At 36.4% G+C, this 24,543-nt stretch overlaps 1 protein-coding gene across 1 annotated transcript in view; it reads left to right on the top strand.

Moving 5' to 3' along the window:
* Positions 1 to 24,543, top strand: part of LOC121428133 (neprilysin-4-like) — a 35,652-nt gene that overhangs the window by 8,682 nt on the left and 2,427 nt on the right. Inside the window, exons 3-21 of the mRNA XM_041624726.1 lie at positions 1,218 to 1,298; positions 3,021 to 3,182; positions 4,110 to 4,193; positions 5,761 to 5,969; positions 8,716 to 8,778; positions 9,085 to 9,207; positions 10,449 to 10,535; positions 11,082 to 11,209; positions 12,374 to 12,467; positions 13,258 to 13,386; positions 14,799 to 14,897; positions 15,691 to 15,768; positions 16,437 to 16,599; positions 17,835 to 17,886; positions 18,268 to 18,335; positions 18,512 to 18,642; positions 19,913 to 19,978; positions 22,877 to 22,975; positions 23,766 to 23,842. Of these exons, the coding sequence (XP_041480660.1) occupies positions 1,218 to 1,298; positions 3,021 to 3,182; positions 4,110 to 4,193; positions 5,761 to 5,969; positions 8,716 to 8,778; positions 9,085 to 9,207; positions 10,449 to 10,535; positions 11,082 to 11,209; positions 12,374 to 12,467; positions 13,258 to 13,386; positions 14,799 to 14,897; positions 15,691 to 15,768; positions 16,437 to 16,599; positions 17,835 to 17,886; positions 18,268 to 18,335; positions 18,512 to 18,642; positions 19,913 to 19,978; positions 22,877 to 22,975; positions 23,766 to 23,842 (1,993 nt within the window). The remainder of the gene's footprint in view (positions 1 to 1,217; positions 1,299 to 3,020; positions 3,183 to 4,109; positions 4,194 to 5,760; positions 5,970 to 8,715; positions 8,779 to 9,084; positions 9,208 to 10,448; positions 10,536 to 11,081; positions 11,210 to 12,373; positions 12,468 to 13,257; positions 13,387 to 14,798; positions 14,898 to 15,690; positions 15,769 to 16,436; positions 16,600 to 17,834; positions 17,887 to 18,267; positions 18,336 to 18,511; positions 18,643 to 19,912; positions 19,979 to 22,876; positions 22,976 to 23,765; positions 23,843 to 24,543) is intronic.

Below are 24,543 nucleotides of genomic sequence, written 5' to 3'. Positions count from 1 at the left end.
ACGCACTATTTCTTTTGTATTTTATTATAAAATATGAAGTATTCCAATTTTCTCCCTGTTGTCGCGTGAAACGACGATTAATTCCTTTCTGAACATGTGAAATTAGCATTGTTTCATACTATATGGTACAATCAAGTTGGTCTATATTGTCAAATCTGTAAAAAAATGAAATATTGTATAATTCAAACAAAGAAATAGTGAGGGACATCACCGACTGCCTCATTTGCATGTCACTGAGTTGTGCATATCATTGTTTTGTGAAAAATAAGCGAAACTTTAAATTGTCGTAACTTTCTTACTTTACATGCGATTTTGATGAAATCTTCAGCATAATGCTTGTTTGATTTTTCTCTATTTATTCAAATCAACATCTTCTAGGGTGGACTTGTCCTTTAAAACGTACCTCAAAATGAGAGTATTCGGTCAATGTGTGGGCGAACCATTTTGAAACAGACTTTAAAACGTTGGTTATAAGAGTCTCAACTCCACCTAATTCCCCGAAGTTCCAATTGAGGGGAGCGATTGTTGTTCTGCTAGAAGCAAGCCTCACAGCTCACTAGTGTTTAAAATGGACGGCGACAGTTTCAATAAGTAACAAATTTGATCAAATTGCTTCTTACACTCACCTAATTGATTGCGATATTCTGGCACTTAACAAGATGGAAGTAAACGGTGTGATCACGTACATGTCTATGCCTTCATCTTACCATGACAAGCATGCAGATAAAACCCAAAATAAAGAACCTGCATTTACGTTTTACTAACGGATTTACTGTAAGAACTTCCTATTCCAATGTAATAGTGTAAAGAAAATTATACAAATATTTAAAGAAAAAACACATATAAATAAATAATTGAGATTAATAAGAAATAAAAGTTACAATGAAACTAAAAATTAATTGAAGAAAAAAAATCCCAAACCAGTTTGGATTAAGATTAGGTGCACTGCAATATCTGCGAGTTAAAGTTTAAAACTGGTTTTCAAAGAGAAATCCACTAATTATTTATCATTGGTGCTAAAATAGACGTATTGATTAATATCCGTTATCCCATCGATGTTTCAAACATTATTAGAGATATTTCTACTCTATTCGGTGTATTATGAAACTCTCTGGTTTGGTTTTTTTTTACTTAATTTGCCGGACTCTCACAGCTGTTGTATACGATATATACAATGGTAAGGTAATCCAATGATAACTCATTCTTCCGTTCTACAGGTATAAATCAGAGGAATAGCCTGGCTCAAAGCACGGATGAATGCACGGAAATCTGCACGTCACCAAACTGTGTCGCATCAGGTTAGTTACAAGAAATCATTTAAACCATTAATTTTCTTTTCCATTTCTAAACAACTACTACGCTTTTAAGGGCGATAGCCACATCAGAGCCCCGTCTTACAAAGAGTTGTGATTGATCCAATCAATCACATCTATGGACGGCCAGCAACATCTATTATGATTGTTTGTTCAAAATATTTTCCAACTATGATGTATATTCATGCATTAATTGTTTTCTTTAAAAAAAATCACTGCGCTTCTTTTTGTTTACAAAGGACATTGTGCGAATTTCTTGTGGAAAAATGTATGACACTGATGGTTTTCCATAGAGCTACGATTGATCGGATCAATCGTAACTCTTTGTAAGATGGGCCCCAGGACCCCGTCTCCTAAAGAGTTGCGTTTGATCCGATCAACAGCAACTATAAAAAGCCAGCAACGTCAACATCTAAAATACAGTTTTGTTCCAAAATGTTTTCTAGATGATGATTCATCATTGTCTTCATAATGGAACTTCATAATGGATACCATACATCTTAATTTATATTTCACTGTTATTGTATTGTCTACAGGATAGTTTTCCCATTTCATCAATTAAAAAAATGAATACAGTACCAGTCACCATTCTTTGAATCACTATTGCCTGTTTCGGCCGGAGAGCAATGGATTTGGTCCACTGATTCTATTGTTCTCTGGCTGAGGCAGGTAGTGGTGAGTCTGGGAGCTGTGACTGGTAGTTTATGTTATCTTTGAACAATTTTGTATTAGTGATAATTCTGATTTTAAATGTTATTGAACTCACTCATTACTTGTACAGAACCCAAGTTACTCTTTTATCTATTATGTATATATTGTTATTTTTATGTCAACAGGACCAGGCTGAAAAACAGTTAATCTGAGCCTGTTATCCTGTATAAAGATATTTTGATAAATAAAAATGAATAAATAGTGTGACCATCTTTGTTTACAAAGAACACTCTGCACTTTTCATGTAGGACGAATTATGACATTAATAAATTTCCATGCAATTGATATTGATCGAACCAATGCAGTCATACATAATAAACCTGGTTTTAATGTCATTTTAAATAGAAGGTTTTTCAATCGGTCTATTGCCAGTTCGTCCAATTACCAACTCGTCTACTTGCAGTTTGTCTACCATCAGTTCGTCCACTCACAATTTTGTCTATTAACCGATGGTCCTATAGCCATTTAGTCCATATACCATTTGGTCTAATTGGACTAAGTGTTGATTGGGTGAAAAGTGAATGAAAAGAAAAATTGGTATTAGACCAACTGGATATGAGACGAAATGGTCATGGGCGAATCGGTGATTAGACGGAGTGTTTATCGGACCAAATGGTTGTTAGACGAAATGTTGATGGACGGAATGGCATTAGACTAAATAAAGATAGACTATGTGATTGATGGACGAGTTGGCAATAGACGATTGCTAATCGCTAAGTCAATTTCCGCAGTGTGACTATAATTACCATGCTTACTGAACACCAGAAAAATGCGTACTTGTTATCATATCACACTTCACAATGTCCTATTTTAAATAGTGTGTAGAGTATCGGGCAAAATAAATATAAAGAATGAGCGATCAAAAGTTTTTGATAGGTTTTGATATGATATTAAGAAAATATCATATTTCACCATTTTTATTTAAGATAAAGACTAAATTTGACTCTTTTTATATTTGAGTCCCTTTCATGATTCTTTTCCCTTCTCAATTTTCAGCTGCTCGACTGATTTCAAATATGGATCCACATGTGGACCCCTGCGAAGATTTCTATGAATATTCATGTGGAGGTTGGCATAGATCAAACGTCATTCCTGAAGACGACTCGCATTATGCTGTTCCTTCACAACTTAAAAAGAATTTAGAAATACAATGCAAAGGTAAGCATATAATTATTATTAGTCGGTTGCTTCTCAGTTTTGTTTAAATTTGCATTTCTATCTTAAATTACGACTTTATTACTTTTAGATATATATGGTAATAATAGCTGGATTTATAAAGTGCTTTGTATACCTCTCACAACTACCATCACAATAGAGGTAATACTTCGGAAAATCTAATCATTTAAATTTTATTTTCAAAGAGCACATGACTTTGTCGGCTTATTACAGAGATTAGCATCTGCCAACATTGGTGGTCACATTCGAATACTGATATCAATAATCGTTTATTAATACAAATACTTTGAATTTATTGCGCATATCACGGCATCGGCGTCTTCTGTAACTGCTATAACACACAGTATAATTAGTCGTTGTTTATTCATTTTTAGCGATGCATTTAAAATGAATAAATTAAAAGGAAAATTATCGCTGTCGGCGATACTTTGATTGAAACCGGGGGGGGGGGGCATTTCATCAATATTTTCGTCCGACAAGTTGTCAGATCTGACAACTTTCCTGGATTCTGATTGGTTGAGAAGCACTGTTACTATAGTAACTGTCGGATAAAACAGGACTAGTCGGATAAAACGTCCGACAAGTCCTTTCATGAAACGCTCCCCTGGGCTCCGTAGCACAAAGGTTTGCGATGAATTGCAAGTATGAAAGAACCGCACTGATTGGCTCCCAGTCAGTATTTTAAATAGAGTGCGCGTGCAACGACTATCTTGATTGGTCATTGGTATTTAGCGATTGATTGCAAACCTTTGTGTTACGGAGTCCAGATTAGCTTGTCTTGGTTTTGTACGTATTGAATGTATACTATTCACACCTCAGATACTTACGTTATCCCCCCCCCCCCTCTCTGTAATCTTTTGTTTTCTTTCGCTTCCTTCCAAAAATCTGCATTCCCTCTTCTTTCATAAGAACTGATTGAAAGGACGCCACCACCGTCAGAAACAGAGGCAATCAGAAAAGCAAGAGATTTTTATAAGTCATGTATGAACGAAGGTAGGTATAGAAATAAATCTCTCTTTTTTGGGGGGGGGGATGTAGAACCCTAAAATGGATTAAAGCCTTTTGGGGTGGAACTCCTTTTAATTTTTTTTATATGTAAACGATAGTTGTTTTCTCCAGACTTCTTTGAATATTATGCTTAAGTTTTTCATAACATCCGAACAAATCAAATCAACCCCCCTGCTTTCTTTGCTTGCTCGCAAAAATCTAAAATTATCACAGTGCACGTCACAACGTCCTCATGTTTTTTAAGGCCTCTTTATGCCACTGATGTAGGTTTTGCTTTAAAATATTCTCAGCGTCCGTCTGTCTGGCAAATCGCATTGAAATCAATATTGGATAACAATCTTTTAATCCTAGCCCATGATGGTTGTGAGATTACTTGCTCCATTCTAATCCTAATCAGATTCAATGTGACCTTCTCCTTTTGAAGCTACAATATCATCATCACCCTGGATGGATTTCAACAAACAAAAGTGATTTTCATCTCAATTATGTGGTGTTAAATGATGCGGAAACATGCTAATCCCCGTAGTATATATATAAAAAAAATAAGTGCAACCACCACGCGTATCTGGCTATATGTGACATTTTGTTATGCTCACCTGGAGCGATACCGTTCATTCATTATGATCATGTGGGAACGTCGTGGTCTAGCGGTTATGGCACTTGTCCTTAAACAAAGGATTGGGGGTTCGAATCCCAGTCATGGATTTTTTTTCAGCAAGAAATTTACCCCATTGTGCTTCACTCAACCCAGGTGAGGTGAATGGGTAGGTTTAAGTCCTTTAATGCAATAAGCGCTGGAAGGCAGCTCGAACTAAAGCTTAAGCTAAGGTAAAAACAAAAATGTTGGGCCCGGAACGGATTATTGATAGATAGATGGTGTTTTGAAAGATAAAATAGATAAATTCAAATAGAAAATAAAGTTTAATCAAAATAGGATAAAAGAAAATGGGAATATGCATGTACTCCGACAAATGGATGAACGGATAACGTCAAAGGCCTAGTAATTATTTATAATGAATACCTAAATCTCTTATTTTGTATTGCTTGACGGATTCACAGCCTTTCTGTTTGTATCAAAATATATTTTTTTCTTATTATATCATATTTCAATACGTAATTTTTTATTAATTGGGTATAAAATTGTATTATGTGTATGAGATCGATTTTATAGAATACTCTTGTAAACGCGATATACATTGAGAATTATATAAATGTTATCATTGTGAATGTTAGAAATCAAAATGATTCGTTACGTGAATGAACTTTACGAATATATTCAAATTCAGTCTATATCACGAGGTCTGTATTATAAATTCGTTGAGAAACAAAAGCTATGCCTTCAATGGGAAAGGTATCCTCACGGACGGATCTAATGCTGTATCTGGCTTTCCTAATTCTAATTGGACTTGTCCCTTAAGCGAATGCCATATTGTACCTGTATTTAGTGTTCATGGGTGCTTTTAATAGCAGTATATTATTACCCCTATCAAACATCGGGTCTCGTACCACGGATAAACATAATTGTGGTAAATATGTTGTGTTTTCTGTGTAGAGGTACTAACTCAAAGAGGAATTGAACCTCTGACAGCCCTTCTTCGTAAGCTCGGAGGATGGCCCGTTCTCAACGATGGTGTTTATGATGAGCGAACATGGAGATTAGAAGAGGTCCTTGCTACGTCTCGGATGCTACTCGATCGCAACTTTCTATTCTTTAACCGAATTTCTGTTGATGCAGCCGACTCCAATGCACATATTATGACGGTAAGGATATAACAAGTTTTGCAAAAGCACAGTGGGAAATTGTTTATCTGAGGTTGGACTGGCAATAACTATTTTTCACACGGATGAAGTGCTATGGTAAAATAGTAATATTGCTATTCCAACTGAACATTTTCCTATACATGTATATCTTATTTAATACAATTATGAAGAAAATACCTTTTTGTTTATTTCCATTCTTGAGGTAAGAACGTCCGATGTAAAATAGCAATATTGCTATTCCGACTGAAATTTTTCCTATATATCTTATATAATACAATGATGAAAAACAGCTTTTGGTTTATTCAATTCTTTAGGTAATGAACGTTACATTTCTAGTTCGATAGGATCCGTCTCCAATCAACACAAAGATCTTGCACTTTACTTGTACATGTAAATTTAACCACGTGCGCTGGCGTAACTGGTGGCTATGTGCATTTGGTTACAACATTACGAAGTGATTAGCTACATTTCGAGTAAGTGTAAGTAAGATGACGAGTTTAACTGGTTGAAAAATTACATCACGAGACGAGATCCATTTGACGACGAAATACACATGGTGAAGAGGTACAGTAGGGGACGAAGAACGTCAGACGATGAGATCGTAAGATGACAAAATACGTTGGGTGACGAGATGCGTTTGGTGAAGAGATACAGTGGATGACGAGATTCAATGGACGACGAGATACGCTGGGTGAAGAGATACGCTGGGTGACGAGAAATGCTGGGTGACGAGACACATTGGGTAACGAGATACAGTGAGGGACGAGATACACCCGGCGACGACATACGTCGGATGGCGAGATACAGTGGATGAGAAGATATGCTCGGTGACGAGATACAGTGGATGACGAGAGATACAGATGATGACGAGATTCAATGGACGACGAGATACGCTGGGTTACGAGATACAGTGGGTGACGAGAGATGCAGAGGATGACGAGAGTCAATGGAGGACGAGATACGCTGGGTGACGAGATACGCTCGGTGACGAGATACAGTAGGTGACGAGAGATACAGAGGATGACGAGATTCAATGGAGGACGAGATACGCTCGGCGACGACATACGTCGGATGGCGAGATACAGTGGATGAGAAGATATGCTCGGTGACGAGATACAGTGGATGACGAGGTTCAATGGGTGACGAGATAAGCTTGATGACAAGATTCAATGGGTGACGAGATACGCTGGGTGACGAGATACGCTGGAAGACGATAAACACTGGTTGGCCAGATACGTTGGGGTAAAAGTTACGTTGGGTGAGGAGATACTGTACATTGGGTGACGAGTGAGACGAGATACGTTAGGGGACCTGATATGTTGGTTGACGGGATAAACTGGCTGACATGATACAGTGGTTGACGAGGTACACTGATTGGCAAGATACGCTGGTTGACGAGATACGTTGGGTTACGGGACACATTGGATTACAAGGTACCTCCAGTGACGATGTGCATTGCAAAGTTGAACCGGCTGACGTAGTTTACCGGTAGAGGAGGTATATTGGATAACAATGAATATTGGATGACTAGATAGGCTGAGTGACGAATTAGACAAGATACGTTGGGTAACAAGATGCACTGGATGATGAGATAAGCTTAGTGACGAGATTCGTTGGGTGACGAGATACGCTTAGTGACGAGATTCGTTGGGTGACGGGATACGCTGGGTGACGAGATTCGTTGGGTGACGGGATACGCTGGGTGACGAGATTCATTGGGTGACGAGATTCGTTGGGTGACGAGATTCGTTGGGTGACGAGATACATTGGATGATAAGTCAGAAGAATTACAGTGGGTGACGAGAAACTTTGGGTGACGTAATACTGGTTGACCAGATACGTTGGGTGACGATATACTTAGGGTGACATATCAGACAAAATACATTGGGTTACGGGATACATTGGATTACAAGGTACATTCAATGACGTGTACATTGCATAGGTGAACCGGCTGACGTGGTATATCGGCAGAGGAGGAACATTGGATGACAATAAATATCGGATGACGAGATAAGCTGAGTGAAGAATCAGCCAATATACGTTGGGTGACAAAATGAACGTTAGGGAGAAATGATATGTTGGGTGACTCGGGTGAATATAATTCATATAAATACAAGGGGAAACGGCTTTTATTATCGATAGGGTATCGGAACCAAAGCTGTTTTTAATCATTTTTTTATTCGCCGCCAACTTGTCGCAGCTAGTGATGACGGTTAAATCACATTCACAAGAAAAACATATTAGGTTTTTGGTGTTAAAAAATAATCCCCCGAACAAACACAGACATATTATCTTCAACCTCAAACCTAAAATAAGTCACCCAAAATTTAAAATGTTAACATTTTATTAAATTAGAAAACAGCACGGATTCTAAGCTATAACTTGATAAACATTGCTGTCAGAATTAATCAATAACGCCCAAACAAATGCTTTATTCAACATGTTCAATGAAGGAATATTCTAACAAGGATTGGAACTGTGTCTATTTCTGTAGGTTTAACTTAACAACTACAGTTTTGACAGAATTGAGAAAAAGAATTTGTACGGATAAGCTAAATTTCCAATCGTTAGATTTTATTATTTTTATATCGTGTATTTTGGCTAATTACAGAAACCCTGGCCTTACGTTTTATTGTAAGTTTTGAGGTGGAAGTTCATGCGGTATGAGGTGTTTAGAAAAGTTATAGATGGGTAATGTATGTGAAGCTTGTTAATTCATTTTTTTATTATTTTCTTTTTGCTTTAGTTTGATCAGCCAAACCTGGGACTACAAAATCGTGATTATTACCTTAGAGGCGAGTCAATACAGGTAGATTACATGCTTTGTTCCTCTTTTCTCTCTCCCTCTTTCTCCCCCTCTCTCCCTAGCTTTCTTTGTTTTCTCATTCCCTCACCTGTTTTATTACCCCTCTTTTTTCTTTCTCCTTTTGATTCTTTGCCTCTGTTTTTTCTTCTGATCGTAAAAATTTTCAGTTGTCAGTACCCCATCACCTAGTACATGAATAAATGTAGGAAAATGATATAATTGAACAGAAAAACAATTAATGTATAAATAAATAATGAAATTGTCGTTTAATAACCTATATTTACGAAAATCAATCCTCCATTTCTGTAGGGTTTGAAAGCATATGAGAAATACATGATAGACATGACACTCTACGTACGAGGAGGAAATGACGTAGAAAACGTCACACGCGAGATGCAAGAAGTCCTGGAATTCGAAAAAAAGATGGCTAACGTAAGTATAATCCTTTTCTTTACATTCTTATTAAGAAAATTGCAGATATTGAAAATCCAAAAGCATTTTTTGTTCCATTTCAGAGAAAATCCCTTTAGGGAAGAAATGTATGAAAATAGAATACAAATTTTCCTCGAAATTTTCTTAAATTCATTACTTCAAAGACGGGTGTAAGATAAACAATGAACTGAAAACAATAATAAACATCTTCCATACATTTGATGTGTTTCAGAGTGAAATCATCATAATCTGCTAGCATTTATATAATACCTAGTCACTCTCCTCCTCTCCCAACGACCAATATCTGCAAAGATTGACAAGACGCCTTTGATAAACTCTGAACTGTTGATGAAAGGGCGTCTCGACACGTCGTAGTCTATTAGTTATGACTCTCGTCTCTTAATATGAGGGACATGGGTTCGATTCTCAGCCATGGCTTGCTTTCCTTTAGCAAGAATTTTACCCACATTGTGCTGCACTCAACCCAGATGATGTGAATGGGTACCCAGTAGGAGAAATTCCTGGAATGCTTGAGCACCTATATGTCAGCGCAGCTAAAGCCGGGGTAATAATATAAGCTTTCGTATCTTCAGGCAAAAGGCGCTATAAAAATCCAATTATTATTATTATTACTGCTATTATTACTATTATTATTGTTATTATTATAACTATTATTGTTATTATTATTATTGTTGTTGTTATTATTATTATCATTATATTACCGGTGTGTTGGTTCAGTTGGTAGAGCGTTCGTCTCAAACCCCGGCCGCGTCAGACCAAAAGAAATAAAAAGAGTTACCGCTACCCTGTTTGGCGTTCAACGATTAAAGGGATAGAGCTCGTCGATCTGGTGCTGCACAGCGGCTGCCGAGCCCACGATCAATTGGGCAAAGCAAATTTTCGGAGTATATCATTTCATGTCTATTTATTTTTTTCTTTTTTTTTTCTTTCATAGATTTTATTCAAAATCAATCGTAAAGACCTTTGTTCACCACCAATTATCTGATTGAGAAGTTTATATTGAAAGTAGCGGAGTTTTGTTGAAAGACCGCATTTTTCAAATACAATTATTATTACTACTACTAATATTAGTATTGGAATTATTATTGCTATTATTACTACTATTATCACTGGTGGTTCAGGAGGGCCTATTCAAACCGCAATATTTTTAATGTTCTACATCTTAGAAAAATAACCCCATAACATTAAACTTTCCTAATCCCTTTTGTGTTTTTTTTCAGATTTCTATGACCCCAACCGCGAAAAGAGGAGCTCAGTTATTAAATCAGAAAGTCAGTGTATCGTATCTCAACAGAAGGCTTCCTACAGTAAGATCATATTAGCATTTTACTTAGAATGAAATTGCTTCTCATTCCAGACATTGTGAAATACTTGTCACATCCTTTAGAATGTAAAAGTGGATGTGTTTCAAAGGTTTTTTTTTTCATTCTAACCGACTTTTCAATCACCATTCTGTCAATTTATTTTGTATTACGTTCTCGCTATGAAACACATGTTTTGTGGGGGATCAAACTTCAGTGGCACATATCCTCCGACTCAAAATACACAAAAATACAAACGAATCAAAAGAAATTGATACAGCAATATCACTGTACAGAACGATGTCCTGAACTGAAACTGACTGACGGTGGTCAAACTGAAATAGAAAAAAATGAGAAATGACAGATATTCTTTACAAGTTATTTTATTTATTCGTTCTCTACATATGGGCTTGGTAGCTATTTTCAGCTGAATTGGTGTTTTTTTTTTGGGGGGGTCATGAGAAGAATTAATTGAGAAGATGAAGAAATATTGAAATAAGAATCTTAAAACAAAATATATCACTTGATTTTGTATTTTTTCCTTACTTTTAGATTAATTGGACTAGATACTTTCAGCTAGTTATGAATAAAACTGCGATCGATCACTCGATGGAACTGGTCGTCTATTCACCACAATATTTGCTGGGGCTAAATCGAATAGTGCAAGAAACGCCGAACAGGTATGTCGAACATTAAATGAACGACCAAAACATTGAAACTGTGGATAAGAACGTCAAAAAGTTTCGCGATGCTTAAAAAAATTCCTAAAATTTTGCGGCACCCCGGGTGGATGACTGAAGCCAGTGCGTTGTTGTAAACGTCTCTCCCATGCTTCATAGATGCAGGCTATGTTACAATGGCAAGCACTCCGTCCCTCGAATAGGACGTTAAATGGAGGCCCCGTGTATACATGGTAGAGGAGAGTCACCACCTTTGCACGTTAAGAACCCACTGCACTATTCGTATAAGAGTAGGGGGAAACCCCGGTGTAGTGGTCCACCTGCATTCCCCCCAATCGGTTATATCGGGAGGAGAGACATGCGGGTCATAGTGATTCAGTTCGCTTTTCGCCTGCCAGGCACAGGTGACGCCAAACAAATAATGAAAATAATAATAATAATAAAAGCCCTTTTATTGTTAAGGTTGATACGTGCGCTATGCAAATCCTATATTACTTTAAATCATTTTATTTATTTATTTATTTATTCATTTATTTATTTATTTACAGTTCATTTATTCATTTTATAATTTATTTATGTATTCATTTGGTCCATTCGGAGTTTTTGTATGGTGTTTCAAAGAGCTATTTGTAAGCTATACGCAGGACTGATGTGTTTTTTAATAGCCAAATCAGGTTCTAGATCATTGTCCTCCAGGTAACGAAAATTAGAATCCTGACATATCTATCAGCTTATTCTTCCATGTATTCCATTATTGGATAAAAAGAGGTTCTTACTCAATATTGGGAAGAAGGGATTGTATTATTCTTCGGGTAACATGACCGTGTAAATTTTACCGAATGTCGTGAAATTTACTAATTAATCATGTTAAGACTATGACGATCATTTAAAGGAGGATATCATGACTATGGATCAAATAGGGAACAGCCATCTGCCGAAACCCTCTTCTTTATTACGTTTTGAATAGACATGATAGATAAAAATAACTCTTTTAAGATCTCTGCTAAACAGAATACAAAATTACTTAAACGCCATTCATTATATTTATGAATATCTTTGGCCGTTCGTTGAGAACCTCGAAAACGATTTCATTTTTCGGACTAAACATCAGAGATCAACGAAGCAAGCTTTATAAATGTATACCTCTTATTTTTCATGCACCAGGACAATTGCAAACTATCTAGTATGGCGTGCTGTCATATATACAATGGATTTGATGAACAGCAAGGCTCGTTCAATACGACAGACGTTTCGCAAGGTACGTTTTTCTCTCCTATACTATTTTGTCATTTCGGTTACCAAACATGTGAATGTGAACCAAACGAATTGAAGTTGAATGTATTCTTGTTTTTATATTTACCAAGTGTAGATGATGAGGTGATATTAACATATTTTGACAAAATATATAATCCTACAAAGATGTTAGATATGACGTTTTATTTGAAGTAATATGTTGACAAATGCGACTAAAAGTTAGCAGCACTAACAAGGCTGTAAAGTCTGTCAATTTTCAAAGTACCATCTTCCAATTATATTTTCATGATTATGGATAATATATTTTCGCAGTTTTGTCTCTGTTTGGTTTATTTCTTTTCAACTCAAGTCAATTAAACTACATATGAAATCTTTTACGAAGATAATATGTGATAACCATACATATTAATACAAGTGAATATGAAATAAATAATTGCGGTAAACACTTAACACTAACTGACGATTTTTCTTATTACAATGTGTTTACATTTTGATTATTTTCCGGGTTGTATGTTTTTTTTTCATGATTTTTTGTAAAGCGAAATTTATTCAAATATAAATTCGATGCAGCCTCTCTCATTATTTCTTGCTTCCCCAAAAAACTCACTTGTTGACACCAATAACTATCATATCGGTATTGTCAATATGACTTCTGATACCGGGCTCCTACATTTCTAAAAGATTGTTATTTTTGTTTTGTTGTTGTTTTTGAGTGGGGTTGGTGTTTTTACAAACTTGACATAATTTATAATATTTCAGTGCATTATTGAAATGTTGCTATGATTTTTTTACAGGTTGTGAGTGGGGAAAAGAGGCAGCCTGCAAGATGGAAGCAATGTATTGAAAACACAAATTCGTACATGTCCCGTGCGTTGGGGGCGCTCTTTGTGCTAGAGAAATTTGACGTGGAGAGCAAAAAAACGGTAGGCCTATTTGCAAACAAATAAACAGAGCGCACTATTGGCAAAATGGTGTGTGTGTGTGTGGGTGAGTAAGAAGGGTGTCGGTGTGTGGATGTGAGGGCGAGGGGTTGTGTGTGTGGGCGAGTGGAAGGGAAGGGGGGGGGCGTGAATAACAAAATTAAAACATCAAGAATACGAACAAATTAATTAATCAATTAATTAATTAATTATCATTTGTATGAAAAAATATTAATGAATGCGGAGTCAGTTTTCCTGTGTGATAAGGCTGTTAGAATGGGAGATGAATTTGGAACTCCAGGGTGAATACCGTATTTCTTTCTTTTAGTCCAAAAAATATGGGACTATAATATTTATTATCTGTAGACTAAGCAACCCCAACATCAACTAAAACGCGATTACAAGAAAATTATTCGGTTCTAGTCTGATATCCTATCATTGTGTATTCCATTTTCTAAAAGCAAAACCTGAAATTGAATTTATCAACTCTTGCTCTACCCGGCCCAAAACCCCTCTACTGCCAGGGACATTCGAGGGAATCCTAAATTAATCGAAACGTGAGCAGAGACTGATTTTAAAACGGTCATAACTCTTTACCCGTACGTTGTATAATGAAACCTTCTGCACATGAAATGATGCATGGTTCATGGACTTTATGATCATGTTATGACCTTTCAGATTTGGGTTTTGAAAAATTGAGAAGAAATGTAATATTTTACATCATTTTTTTCAATGAGTAAAACCTAGAAAATTGTGATTTCATGAAAATTTCAAAGAGTAAACAATTTAAGGAATTGTAGAGATACAAAGAAATTAAGAAGATAAAAAGAAAGTTCAATGGTTACCCTTTCAAATGCAAAAAAATATTTTCTCTAGTTAGCTTTACATGTTCCCCAGGCATGGAATTTCGCCCACCCTTACCCAATCGGATTTCAAATGACCCTCAATCTTTCAAAAGATATAATCTTAATCGTTTGAGGTATTTTCTTTAGTGAATAGGATAGATTGGTCTAAGTATTGATGCATGTAGAATAAATTTCAATATACTCAAAACATATTTTTTAAATTAAATTTCACATTATTATTTTTTTACATCTTTGTATTTTATGTATCCGTGCATTTTGTTTATGTTCTATTATATTGTGTTTACCATTAGTGCTATTTTTTGTCAATCTATCTATCTATCTATATGAATAAATAGGTAATAATTATTAAATGAATAACTATATAAACAAATATATAATAATGAATAAGTAAATATATAAAAAGATAGATAGATAAATAAATAATATACGACATCAAACATGTATCGATGCAAGAGACTGTCATTCTGAATAACTATTTGATGAATTCATCATAGGCCTATATCTAATGGACTGAATATGAAACATTTTTTTCTCTTTCTTTTTGACCAGGCTTTGAAGATGATCGGTCATTTAAGGAACACCCAATATAATATTCTTAACACAACAGACTGGATGGATGACGTAACAAAACAAAAAGCATTACAAAAGGTGAGAGTCGTGCTCGCGAAATCTCATCAGGTCGTGGATATTTGTGATATGTTCCAAAATCAGTCTTTACAGGTTAATATTTATTTGGCTTTTAAATCTCTGGCTGAACGGGTCCAATTTGATGTCACATCAAGCCCTGAAAATGCTTTTTAATGCTTGAAACGAGCGGCAACGTTACAGGAAACACTGCCCCAATAAGGTGCGCTGGAAATGAATTTAATTTTGATTTTTTTTTTGAAGTCACATACCTTAAAAGTGTCTGTAAAAATCTATTTCTTATTCTCTTCCCTTTGTGTCTTATATGACATGTATAATATTTCTGTTTTTAATTGAGAAAATATACGACCATCGCAATATCAAAGATAAATAAAAGTAGTCTGTGAAACTAGAAATTAAGTGTATTATTGATTGGAGAAAATACCATATATTTCACCAATCCTATGCTTATTTGCAAGTAATTATTTCAGCAATTACAGGATCTTTTCCAGAATCCTTCTTTTATGTATGCAAGGAGCCCTTTTCGCGTAATTATCTTATTGGATTATGTATGAAATCATTTTGAAATCATTAAATCTGGAATTCATCTTTTCCCAATAGTTTTTATTTTAATATCATATTAGACAATGAATAAGAGGTAAAAATTGACTAGAAGTTAGTGAGCGTTGGTAAAAACCCATTTGTAAATTATTTTTGTTTTTGTAATATTAGAAACATAGATTGACATATACACGAAATAGATATACCTGAACTGTTTGCTGATTTGCATTTTAACATCATTTTTCATGTCATTCAGGCTTACGCAATAAGGGAACAAATCGGATACGAGGAAAAATTATTAAACTTTACATATCTTGATGGGGTCTATGAAAGAGTAAGTAAAGATTCTCGTCTAAATTAAGATACTTTTTATAGCAAGACTTGAAGAGTTTATTTTTTCTACAAGTCTTATAGTAGGTCCTATCTACCGATTTCATTTTAGTACATGAAAATGTCTGTAAAATGTCACACCGGTAGTAAATTCTATCCATGTAGATTGTAGATAGAAATAAAATTATTTCAATGATGTATAGGAAATCGTCTACTAATGATTTACAACTATTTTGTTATTATCCTCTTTGTAAGGAGCACTGAAGATCAATTAGTCTTTAAAAAAAACTCAAATTAAAGATATTTTTCCTCAGCTTTGATTGTTGGAATAGCAGATTTAACTATTCTTTAATTGGTTTTAATTTCTTTTCTTTTTCTTCACTGTGCCATGAGCATCTTACTAAGATGGAAAAAAGGTGCATTTCTGTCCAAGTTATTATTCATTATTAGAAAAGGAAAGTATCTGTTAATGTTGTTATACGAGCATTTTGCAATTTGTACTGTCACAGTGCAAGCATGATTTTTATTTATTTGTTTAAACACCGATGGTATTTTTAATTTCATACTGATTTTTAATTGGCATTTCAATTCTGTCGCCTAATACTACTTTTATAAAAGTATAATTCCATCGACAGTGATTGTGTTAAATTTCAATTTGTTTTTTTTTCATAGATAAATATTACCGTGGATAGATACTTTGAAAACGCTGTCCAGATCATGTCAGAACACGCACGAAAACTATTTGCTAAACTTGATGAAAAAGTCGATAGATACGAGTGGTCTACTGTTCCTTTGGTTGTAAACGCCTACTACCAATTTTCCAGTAATGTAATCAGTAAGTATCTCCCACGTTCTTGTGACATTTCTCTTCGAGGTATTTATATGCTAAAAGTTCTTGCGTCACGGCACATGCATGTTACAACCGATAATGTCGCATATATCTCAGCGACATTATGCCAAGAGCATCCGACGCATAATGTCGTAGTTTTTCTAACGCATAGCGTCACATGTCACAACGCATAATGTCACAGCGGTATTTTCTTCAGGACTCAAGCTACAGATAAGATATGCTTTCACTAAGTGTTTTGAGACACGAGAAAGAAATGAGTGACAAGACGGCTATTAGACCAACTGGCTATTTGACGAAATGGTTATTAGACGAAATGGTTATTGGACTCTGTTGATAGTTGACTAACTAATGTTAGACGAAATGATATCAGACCATGCGATAGTTGGGAAAAGGCACTAGACGAAATGGCAATAAACCGATAAATATCCATACAAAGAGTAATCCTGATTTAAAATCACTTAATTCTCTTTCTCGTGTCTAAAAATACTCAGTGAAAGCATATTTTATACCTTATCTGTAGCTCGAGTCCTGAAGAAAATACCGCTGTGACATTATGCGTTGCGACATGTGACGTTATGCGTTAGAAATTTGCTGCGACATTATGCGTTGACTGCGACATTATGCGTCGGACGCTCTTGGCATAATGTCGCAATCTGCGACATTATCGGTTGTAAAAATGCCTAGGTAGACAGCCAGGGATGGGGACGGGGGGGGGGGGGGTGCAACTCCTGTCAAAATCAATGATTCCTTGCAAGATACCACTGCATGTGCATCGGGTCCCTGACATGACAAATTAAAAAGGCACGCATATAGTTCCTCTCTAGATAGTTATCTTTGAGAGCTAATAATGTGAACGTCAGACCGTATCTCTTTGGTGCAGACGAGTACCGGTCCCTATGTCAACAACAGAACGTCCCAGCGACGCGTCGCTTGGACGTGGAAATGTTGCTGTAAAGCCTCCAAGTATACTTGCCGCTGCGATGCGACGTCTCGAAAGCATCTCTCAGACGTCACTGCACCTCCCCCCAGGAGAAAAAAAAACTCCCAAAGACGTCGCATCATGATCCCCACGGCTATCGGGCAAAGTGCGTCTCTGTGATGTAGCAAATACTATACACCAATAGAGCCTGACAATAACCCCAATTAAACTTTATTTCTATATGATTTTATGCGTGATCATGAACATAATGTCATTGTCTTTCTTTTTTTTTTCTTTTAAGCTTTCCCGGCAGCTATTTTGCAGCCACCGTACTTCAGCAGTCGACATTCGAGGTAATCAAAATCAATGAATATTTTGAATGAGGTTTGGAATGACAATCGTCTAAGTTGGCTTGGCAACTGCCTAATGGAATAAGTATACTTCTCCACATTTCAAAGCGGTAAAATAGGATTAACTTAACTATTCATCGAACCCCTTTCGTTGTGGTCTATCCTATTCTTTCGTAATCGGTTTTCTTTTAGTTTTACAAAAATTATTGAGGTAATGAACTTTTCTTCGTCTTTTTTTAAATATATGATAGGACATTCGGTCATTAATTACTATCTATAAAATGAAGCCCAATACCTTCTTCGGAAATTTGGAGGCTTAATTTTCTCTCTTTTTTCTACGACTCAATATTACGCTGTGTTTTTTTGTGTGCCTCATGTTAACAGATCTATGAATTATGGTGGAATAGGCGTAGTCATCGGACATGAATTAACGCATGCATTCGACGATAAAGGCAAGTGAATTATTGAATTGGTAATCAAGTAAACATTTTGATATGACTTGAATGTTCGAAATAACCAGGGATATGCATCCCTTTAAACAGTTGAAAGAGGTGTCAGATAAATCAAGAAATTATTGCTTATTACGCTTATGGTTTATTTTTGTGCTTGTTTCTCCCTTTTTTTACAGGACGTCATTTTGATATTGATGGAAATTTAGGTATTTGGTGGACGAATTCGTCGAGCGAGTCATTTCGTAGAAAAACACAATGTCTCATTGATCAGTATTCCAGTTATCAATATGAAGATCTAGGAATGAACGTGAGTATATCACCAGGGGCGGTGCCATATTGGGCAGAGGGCGACTGCCTCAATTATTTTTGAATTTGAAACAAGGGAAAAGAGCTAGCAGAAAAGGGGACCGGAAATAATGGGGGGGGGGAGAAGGAAAATGCTTATTAAAAGACGAGATCTGCGCCACCTATGCTGCGCATCGCCGTACACAGAAACTTTTTGGTTGGGGCAGGACACGTATAGTTTGTTGAAAAAAAACAAAAGCGAGACAGCGAAGGGACCGAGTATGTCATTAGGCATGTTAGGGTGCTTTTGTGGAAACATATGATTTGGTGCATACTATTGGTGAATTTTGTGAACATTTTTAGTAAGAAAATACAAGTTTTACAATTTCGGTGGGGGAATTGCCCCCCCCCCCCCTCCGCTGCGTACTGCCATGATGCCGCGATCCTTACGCCATATACTCTGGAGTCGATGCTTTATATTAAATCACATATATACAAATAAGCTTATGTCAATAAAGATACGACGATGTTGGGAAATTCCTTAGAGTCTCCGCGCCCGACCTCTTATGTGTTGGATGCTATGAAATTTCTCGTTTTCTGTTTCAGTATTTATGAAATTATAATGACCTGGGTATTTCATGGACTGAATTAGAATGTAGACGATTGGCGCAAGGGTGAGCAAAGAAGTTCAAAATTTGATGGAACTCCTCTAAATAGTGTTTTAACCCACTGATTGGTGGTCGGGTCTCTTGTGGGCCATCCGGGGGGGGGGGCATAGATGACGTGGGACCTCCTCTAATCAAGAAATAACCAATAATGATTTTCTGCAACCTTGTTATGAGACTTTTTAAGTGATGATTTCTTTTTGGGCAGTTTTGTTCGATACATATATATCTTTTCAGACAATTGGTACGTAGCCCTTCTTTATGAAGTTAGAAGTGATATCTTACTTTTTCATGCTTTACTGACAAACAAGATACGCAGATTATGGCACATTTTTGTTCCCCCTCCACCCAGTGTTGAAATCCTTAATCCACATCTGCACTGCTTTATTAGACATTATAACTCATTTTATTACTTTAGAGTTGACCTATATGATTGTCAATGTTTATTCTTTTTCTTTCACATTATACACTTTGATCATCTAATCAGTTTTTTTTCAGAATTTCACAGGGAATTTACACAACCATACAAGTTTGGTCGATGTGCCATTGCTTTTAAAATGTTTTCTATATACATTACCGTATCAATACAGTGGGTCGTGAAAATTTCGTGATTTTATCGTATTATAGATTGATGGCTTGCGGACTTTGGGAGAGAATATTGCTGATAATGGAGGATTAAAAGAGGCTTTCATGGTGAGTATAACTATTTTTGCTACCGCAGTCGGAGTTGTTGGTTTCCTTGAGATTATTCAAAACAAAATACCATTGGAATATACGGAGCATGCACTGTAAAAACTGTGGTGTTAAAACTGATACCAGTTGGTGCTAATAGAGTACCACACACTGAGGTGTTAAAACTACACCCTAGAGATTGAACATAACACCAAAGAGTGTAAATATAACAACAAAAGGTGTTGTAATAACACCTATGGGTGTAAAACTGACACCACCAATTTAACACCGGTGTAAAACAACTGTGTGGTCGTCTATGTACACCGGTTAACGCCACAGTTTTTGCTGTGTGGCATAACTATTCAAGTGCATTGTATATTTTCATGTAGTACATGTTAAACAGCAAGTATATTATGTGGTACGCTCAGGGATAGCGCTACCATGGGGAAGGAGCTCTTACAACCGATAACGTTGTTAAAACGCGCGTAATGTCGCAGGAAATGACATTATGCGATATTCATCCAACGCATAACGTCACAGTCAACGCATAATGCGTTATAACTCGCGACGTTATGGTTACGGCAGTATGTGTTGACTGTTAAGGTGTGACATTATTCTTTGCTGCGGCATTATTGGTTGCAACAGCGGCTACCACCGTTATGATATTTTTTCAAAATGTGTACCAAATTGCCTTTACTCACCGGGACCACAAGCGTATAACCCTCTCACAAGATTAAAGGTTAAAAATCCAAGAATAAAAATAATGGATTAAAACGCTTTTATCATTATCATGTACATTATTATCAACAATTGACTGTTTATTCGTATAGTATTCTCTGTGTCTGTTTTGTTCTAATCATCACTATTTATACTGTTGATTTTGTCTGCTGTTATTTTAGTTATTTATTTTTTCAAATAATGTATGCAATACAAAATGGGTTGTTTTCTATTGAGGCAAATGGCACAAGGATGCCAAAATGAGCTCTTTTAATATTCTAGAGTAGAAAAGGTTCTACGTCATTGTGTAATGAAACTTGGACGATAATGAGTGTATTCACATCATAAGCAGATAAATTATTCATTGATTATTCTAAACAATGGAGACAAAAGATTGACAACATTTATTATCATGGATAGACAGGCGAGACTGAAGCTGGCTTGTAAAAAAGGCCCCCAAAATTGCTTCCCGTGAGTGGTGATAAAATATTGTGTACTTTTATGTTTTACTTGTCATGTCTTAAGCCCAGCTAGTGGACTCTTCCGCGTGGATAGAGTAAAACTTTGATGAAAACTTTGGAAGAGTATAAGTATAAAGTGCAATGACCTTACGGCCAACGACTGAGATATAGGAGAGATTGTTTATTTAAAAAGAGTGAAAAATATAACCATTTGTATAAGTAAGTTATTAATGATCTCCATTCAAAATCATATTCACAATCATCACCACCATTATCATCATAATGTATTTTAAAGACGACTTGACGATTTAAAATGATTTAGCTAGGTCATAAGATTGTGTATAATTTGGGTTGGCGCGGTTGACGAGGTGACGCGTCACAAGCACACAGTCTGTATTATTTATGCGCAGAATAACAAGAATCGGTACTGGGCGCAAGGTGCGCGAAGGATTTGCGCGCGTTTTGATGAAAAATACTTTATTTTGTCTTGGCTTTCAACGGAATTGAACGTGCGAAAGATTCGCTATTGACAAAAAAAATGCCTTCAGGTAATTGTGTCTAGGACGACACCGGCTCCAAGGCCGTAGAAAGCTAATTTATGAAATTTATTTAATTTCTTGATGAGAGTCGTGGATGCCTACTTAACTATTATAATGATATTTACAAATAAAAGTCAATGATTAATAAGCAAATGAATGAATGAATGAAAAATAAGTGTTTTGGCGGCCGAAATAAAATATATTCTCGTTTGGCGGTAATTTGTCAAATTATGCCGCCTAAACATTGTTAACTTAGGCAAGCTATAGGGCGTCACGCTTTAAGTTTCAGTTAAGGCCTCATCTGCTCTGAAAAGCGGAGAGGCGGGTATTCGGTATACACTTGACGAATGATAATTTTCGTGAAATTTAGGCCTCACCCAAGTTCTCATCGGGGTTCTCATGCGGGAAGGCATTATAATGACATATAATACATGTAATAAGTTTGTCCTCTGTAATCTACCGATTTTTCGATAGCTCATAGTTAATAGCTCTGCCGGTATTCCTGTCTGGCTATAGCAGAGAACCGGTGTGAAGCAGCCGCGAAATTTAACGTTGATTTTCTTGGAGGGGGGCCTTCTAGCCGGGGGTTTAACCCCCCTTCCTCGGGGAGCTAAATCAAGTCTATCGGTTGGTTCCAGACAAACATGCATGAAAGTTATGTCATTGTGACACCAGAATCTGAAAAGGGTATATCTCTGTTTAATAAAGCCACGAATTAATCGTACATTATTTTTGTTATTTAATTTTGTTCGCCGAGAATAGTATGTATTAGTCGTAAGTCATGCATCGGCTTGTCGCGTCCGGTCGTGTAATCGCGTAAGTAGACTATTCGACAAAAGGGCGCCCTAAATTTCCGAATGGCTGAGTCCAGTGTACCCGATGTTTTGTGAAAACTATTGCAAGATTCTCAAATGGTCGGATTAAGTGGACCGGACGTTTTGGGAATGACGGGGCCCTTCTCTCGAGTGGTCGGTTATACAAGATTGCCCGACCCGACGCGATAACCCAGTGATGGCACAAGCCTAATTTTTAATAGTATTCCGTTAAAACGATTCAATATGTTTTAATCCAATTAATATATTATGTCATGTTGTAGCATCATTCTTATGTAAAACCAATGTGTCGTAGTATTTGCCCTCTACTTCTATCAATTTGTATAAGGTTTATAACCAAATCTCCAAATGGAATTTGATCAATTACAGGCCTACAGACATTCTGTCGAGGAAATAGGAAAGGAGGAACCTTTACTACCCGGTATCAACCTCACGCATAACCAGATTTTCTTTCTAAGCTTTGGCCAGGTAAGCGTTAGTCGCAAGCTTGCGTTCAGCACATTGCGAGTGCTGCGCTAGTACCGCACCCCTTACATGCCTTATCACAGATGTCATGACATTATGCAGACAAAGTACAGAACGTTGTAAATGCATTTCAGATGCGGATGCGTAATGCTCCTGCACTCCGTATTCCTCAGTTCTTGGTGCCATGATATTATGTAGACATAGAAGAAAACCTGATAATTCATATTAGATGCTCATGCGCTACCACAGTCCGTATATATTGGTGTCCTGACTCATGACATTATAGTACGGAGTTTAATCCTAACCATTATAATTATTAAAACAATCCCACCTTTTCAATTTATATTTTGTTTTGAAAGCTGTCAATTGTATTATCATGTTAACCTTTATAATATATACTTCAATGTGTTTATGCTACTATGTCAACTGTATAACAATTGTATGAAAAGTTGAAAGTGGAAACATACAAATACACAATTTTTTTTCGTTACACTCTAAAAGCAGTGAGTAAAATTTTGCCCAATATTGGATGGGAAGGGAACATGCATCATTCCTGGATATAATTTTAACCCGTATTGGGCTATTTTAACGCAACATTGTGTAAAATCTTTTTACCCAACCAGCATGCATGTTCCCATTTTACCCCGTATTGGGTCAATCTTTTTTACAGTGTACTATTGATTACTGACAGTTTACTTCATACGTTTTTTCATATTTTTTTTTCAAAACGTTGTATATTATTCTTATACATTGCTTGTTAATCATTCCTTTATTTTCTTATATACATTTTTAGCTCTGGTGCGGACTACATCGAGATCAAGATCGAATTAATGGTCTAAAAAACGACTACCACTCACCTCTAAAATTCAGGTCAGTTAAACGATTGCTCATTTTTTCCCCCTTACAGAGCAATTTGGCTTTTAAAATAACCATCGAATGATTTCTTTTTTTTTTTACATTTGCAAATGGTAACGGAGGAAGCGGGGGGGGGGGGGGACCCCGGGTGCATCTATCAGGGGGTGCTAACATGAAAAAAAAGACATAGGAGAAAAAAAAAACAGCTCGTGAATAATTAAAGAAATCACAGGCGTCAATGGAGAGGGTGCGGCTTTGGCGCTCGTTCAGGGGGGGTATTCTGAAAAGTCTCGTAAGTTTCCACTTAAATATCCTTTTAAGTTACCCATTTAATGGAGCGCTAATGTACCTCCAAATTCGTATTCTGAAAACTCTATTAGCGCTCAATTAAGTCCCTTTAGGCCACTCCCTACTGAGCCGAATTAACCAATCAAATGCGCTCTTACAACGTAAATTTTTCTCCTAGCGCGCAGTGTCTCTTCACTTTGCTGCCTTGCAGCGCAGCGCCCGGCTGCTGCAGGTGCACTGCACCACGATCTTGATACAAAGAATTTTTGCTGAAAAATAATGCTTAAGCATATTTGCATCGGAGATTAGAGGTTCGTGTTGATTGTTGTCTTTTCCCTTTCTCTCTCATTTATTGTACCTTTGTGCTTTTCTCTTTTTTTCGAACGCGTTCTGATTTTCACAACCCCCTATCCATTGAATCCATTTGT

This window comes from Lytechinus variegatus, chromosome 14, assembly GCF_018143015.1.
Source record: "Lytechinus variegatus isolate NC3 chromosome 14, Lvar_3.0, whole genome shotgun sequence".
Lineage (NCBI taxonomy): Eukaryota > Metazoa > Echinodermata > Echinoidea > Temnopleuroida > Toxopneustidae > Lytechinus > Lytechinus variegatus.
Note: the sequence above shows the minus strand (reverse complement) of the source record. Positions and strands in the feature narration are given on the sequence as shown.